Below are 4,549 nucleotides of genomic sequence, written 5' to 3'. Positions count from 1 at the left end.
CCTAGTTCATGGACAATAATACTGATGACAGTGATCGATACATTATTAAACATCTAGCGTAAGTTCTATGACCTCCCGTGATATTACCTTTAAATAAAATAATCGGAAGGAACTAGACTGGTAGAGCCCAGCAAGCACGCACCTCGCGCTTAAGGAGTTCGGTGCTGCCCATTGGGAGAAATAAAAAACAATTAAGACCTACCAAGACTAGTCCTTGATGGTTTAGTTCTATATACATTCTTTGTTGGTAGGAAAGCGTCGATATCTTGCTGACCAGTTGGTGGCAATAATATTAATGACAGTGATCGGTATATTATTGAAATGTGAGTAATCCTAGCTTCCGTGTGAAAGGGGAGAGACGACTTTGAACGTTCCACACTTTGCTTACGGAGAGAAACGGCTTCGGATCTCAATATTTTAACCCTGGCTGCAAAAGCACTGTACTACATGAAAGCCCTAGGTTCACAATCCAATCCGGACCCACTAGATTTCTTTTGCTCTTTTGATTGAGAGAGAATCTGGACTAGGTTCCGCGACTTGACTTGAAGCCTCCGAATCACACGTCCCCAACCTACATGTGAATTTATACTCCTACTAGTAAATCATGACTTGAGGCCCCACCCACTGAGGTCGGTTCCGCCCACCTTTTTGACAGTTCGGCTGCTTTTAAATTAAATTAAATTAAAAAAATTCATACTAGATACAACAATAAATGTCGGCACGACTGAAAATGGGATAACTGAATCCACAGAGGTACAGAAACGATCCGTCACAAAGAGAAGATTATAATCAGGGCCATCTACCTCTAGATTTTCACCCAAACTACAGCCAGGCTATGATACCATATCTCTTGCCGGCGATGAACAACATAAAAAAAACTTTCAGACACCGAATCACTCCAATAAAGACAAAGATTGTCAAGCATATCATATCGGTAGAAAAAAAAAAAGAAATGCAAAAATCCACCAGGAACCTGGGGAAGAAAGAGAAATAAAGGGGAAAAAACTAGCAGAAACAGAAAAAGAAAGAAAGAGGGAACGCAACCGCACCACACCCACAGGAAATGACAGCGGTCAAGGTCGCCGGTACACCGAAAGGACGACCTCCAAGTTCACTATATATATCCAAGTAAATTCAAACAAACAAAGTCAGTCCAAGTAAATTCAAACAAAACAGTCAGAGTCCAAGTAAACTCAAACAAAAAAGGTCAATGTCCGAGTCAATTCAAACAAAAAAGTCAAAGTCCAAGTAAATTGAAAAAACTAGTCAAAGTCCAAGTAAATTCAAACAAAAAATGTCACTGTCCAAGTTTGTCATGGAAGGACATACTGGTCAAGGAAGCCAAACACCAGCTACCTTAAATATCTCAGCACCTCGCCTGACTTACCATACCCAAGGAAAGCAAGTAGTAGTAATAGGAGCGACAGAAACGAGAGCCAGGGGAGAGCAACAGCAGTAGACGAACATTCAGAAAAAACAACAAAACTAGGTACCGACGGCAAGACACAAGAAGATATGTGCAAGAAAAAGTAGAGCCAGAATACCATCCATCGTCACAGCGAGCAACAAGATCACCATTGAAGCATCATCAGGTATCCATTCAATATTCATTGACACATATTTTCGTTTCACCACTATTATGTCCAAGTTTTACTCTCAGATTTTGCGCCCTTGAGATGAAAAATACAGATTTTGCATAGCATCGTACTAGTGAGTACAGATTTGTGGAGCTCTTTTTTTTTTCTTTCAAAAAGAAGACTTATGAAGCTCTTAGAAAATGGTTCTGTTGTAAGTCTGCATTCTGCAGTCCTAGTATGTACAAAACTAAAGATGCATAAACCTCCTTGTTTTAAGATTTAGTATGTAGACAGAATTCATGTTTTGCTCGTGTATGTTTAAAACAACTAGTTAGCAAAAACATGTTCTGTTTTGCGTACTAGAACACTGAAAATAAGGAGTTCATGCTAAAAAAATACCTTAAGCGAGAATTAGGAAATCTCTGTCGATAATCAGCTTAATAGATGATTATCACTGGAATGCTATAAGATAATTTGAGAAATGTGTTCATCAGGAGAGCTTTTGGCCCGTTAAAGGCTTTCTATTCTAGTGTTCTGTGATATTCGAGATGAGTAAGACTTGTTAAACCTTCATTAAAGTCAAGTACCATCTCTCTTTTTTGACGTGGAAGCACTTGAAGAGGATTGGAGTGGATTGGGGAGAATTAAATCCCCTATAAGTCAAAATTCACCTAAATCCCCTCCAAACCTCTCCAATCCTCTCCAAGAGAGATTTAACAGAACATAGCCTTAATAAGATCAATTTCATGACTCACCATATCCAATCATCCTTCTGTGTTCATTAATCCATGCATACTCAAGAACCAGAGCCTCCGCCTCAGCACCCTAAGCGACACCAAAGCCTTTCCTTTATAGCAGTGTCGGCAGGGTAGCTCCCTTTAGAAATTAGCTACTCTCCATTTTTTTTCTTGTTGCCACAATGGATCATATAGTGGGGTACAAAATCTAATGTTGCTCCATTTCGTGAGCAGCACCGGGGCGATCTCTTTTAGTCAATGGCCGAGATCATCAGGTCTGCCATCATTGGGGAGACAGTTACCCAGATTTTTTCTGGCATAACCAACAGGAAAGACGATGATAAATCAGATGAAGCCACCGGAGGAAGTGGCCTAGAGAGGCTAGAGATGGCACACATCAAAATGGAGGCTGCACTCGAGATGTCTGACAAGTGGCAGATCACCGATGTGTCACTACTTCATTGGCGTAAGAAGCTGAAGTGTGCTGCCCAGGATTGCAACGACGCAGCTCGCAGATGCTGGGAGCTCTCACTGGAAGAAGATGAGGCAGATCAGGTGCTAAGAAAATCTTCGTTTGCTACACGGATCGCTCATGCGACCAAGTCATTTGTCTCCTCTTTCATTGGCTGCGAAGGTGATCATTACTCAGGCAGCATCGCCGCCGCCGTTCGAAGATTCGAGAGGTTTGCTGATGGTGCTACAGAGTTCATTCAATGTGTGCAGCTCGGTGGAACACCTCGACAGCCCCTGTTCTTCGACCCTCTCATCAGGCATATCTTCACAGGCAAAACGCTGCGGTATATGGTGATGCATCCGGGAGGCCAGTATCAATACTTCGGCATACGTCCTATGGCCTTCGAGGAGCGTGGACTGGAGGCCATGCTATCCTTGATATATGAAGATTTCAAGGTGCCCAAGAACAGTTTTCGCCTTGGGTTCATGCTGCGTCTTTCAGAGAGTACAGACATTATCGGAACTACAGTCAAGTGCTTGCGACTGGTGACACCTCACTTCAAGTCCACGGCCGACGCTGTGATCAAAGATATCATCCAACTCCCTACCCAAGATTTTTCCAGTTTACCACCAGAGGCTGAGAGCACAAACATGGAACACTGGAACCATATCCACAAAACTTTTACTAGATGGTTCCGTCCAGATCCATTATGTTGTCAAGGATACAAACAGGAGGTCATGCCTTCTCATGTCGGTAACTGCGGGAACAACGTGAGACTTTCAAGCATATTTCCAGAACCAGTGTGTGAAGTGTTTTTGCAGCGTCAAATCTCTCTACTCGATTATAAGAACCTACAGGGATCAACTGCGGGATATGATGTTTCTTCTCTGGAGAATACCCCACTTCTGAAGCTGGGAATTCTGTTCATGCCTCATGATTCTCTGGAGAACCCCAAGTCCACCGGCGAGGGCTCTGCCATAGAGGTGATTGATGGAGAGAAGCAACATCTCACACATGCAAATGTTCATCCGGACCAACTTGATGAGATATTGCTGCCCAAGGCGATAGATTATCTTCACCATAACACCGAGACTGCGACGTATCAGATAGTATGGAGGTCCAACCATGGCAGTGCACACCTATGTGTGGAGAAGACAAGCACAACAAGAATTCCCAGAGCACACAGAGCCGCCATACGACAAGGTAGGAACAAGAATAGTAAGACACTTCGTCAGATGCGGCAGGAGCAGATGAGGAAAGTGCAGTGGATGCAGGTAGCCAAAGATTTCCTGAAACTATGGGTTGTGCGTTCCTCAGAGAGGTTGCAGAGCATATTTACGTCATGGCTCAAACAGTAGGGACAAAACTAGTGATTTGTGGCTTAACATCACAGGAATCTTGTAGTATTCCCACATGACTAATTTGAAATTTATGTGTGTCAACGAAAGCAGGACCTTGTGTTGAGTTGTACCTCTGGCATGAATCGTGGTTGTATTGAGCCTACTAGTGTAGTCTTATGGTGAATGATTGCAGTATAATAACCACATATACATTTTACGTCTTACTATGCTAGTATTTGGCAATGCATAATTAGTGCATAGTTGACTATGGTCCCTTCACTACTGGAATTCTGGGCTATGCCGAGTGCCACGGACACTCGGCAAAGGGCCGAAAACCGCCGGCAAAGCCTTTGCCGAGTGTCACCCTCGGCGAAAGCCACCCGGCGTACACCTTTTCGGCAAACAGGATTTTACCGAGAGCCAGAACACGGGCACTCGGCA

At 43.4% G+C, this 4,549-nt stretch overlaps 1 protein-coding gene across 1 annotated transcript; it reads left to right on the top strand.

The window, feature by feature from the left end:
• The first annotated feature begins 305 nt into the window (after positions 1–305).
• LOC109733470 (uncharacterized) lies at positions 306–4,245 on the top strand. Its single transcript, XM_020292695.4, has 2 exons — positions 306–1,592; positions 2,549–4,245. Exon 2 carries the CDS (start codon positions 2,573–2,575, stop codon positions 4,124–4,126), a length of 1,554 nt encoding a protein of 517 aa, XP_020148284.1. The 5' UTR covers positions 306–1,592; positions 2,549–2,572; the 3' UTR covers positions 4,127–4,245.
• Positions 4,246–4,549: the final 304 nt, after the last annotated feature.

The sequence above is a fragment of the Aegilops tauschii genome, chromosome 3 (assembly GCF_002575655.3).
Source record: "Aegilops tauschii subsp. strangulata cultivar AL8/78 chromosome 3, Aet v6.0, whole genome shotgun sequence".
Classification (NCBI taxonomy): Eukaryota; Viridiplantae; Streptophyta; class Magnoliopsida; order Poales; family Poaceae; genus Aegilops; species Aegilops tauschii.
Note: the sequence above shows the minus strand (reverse complement) of the source record. Positions and strands in the feature narration are given on the sequence as shown.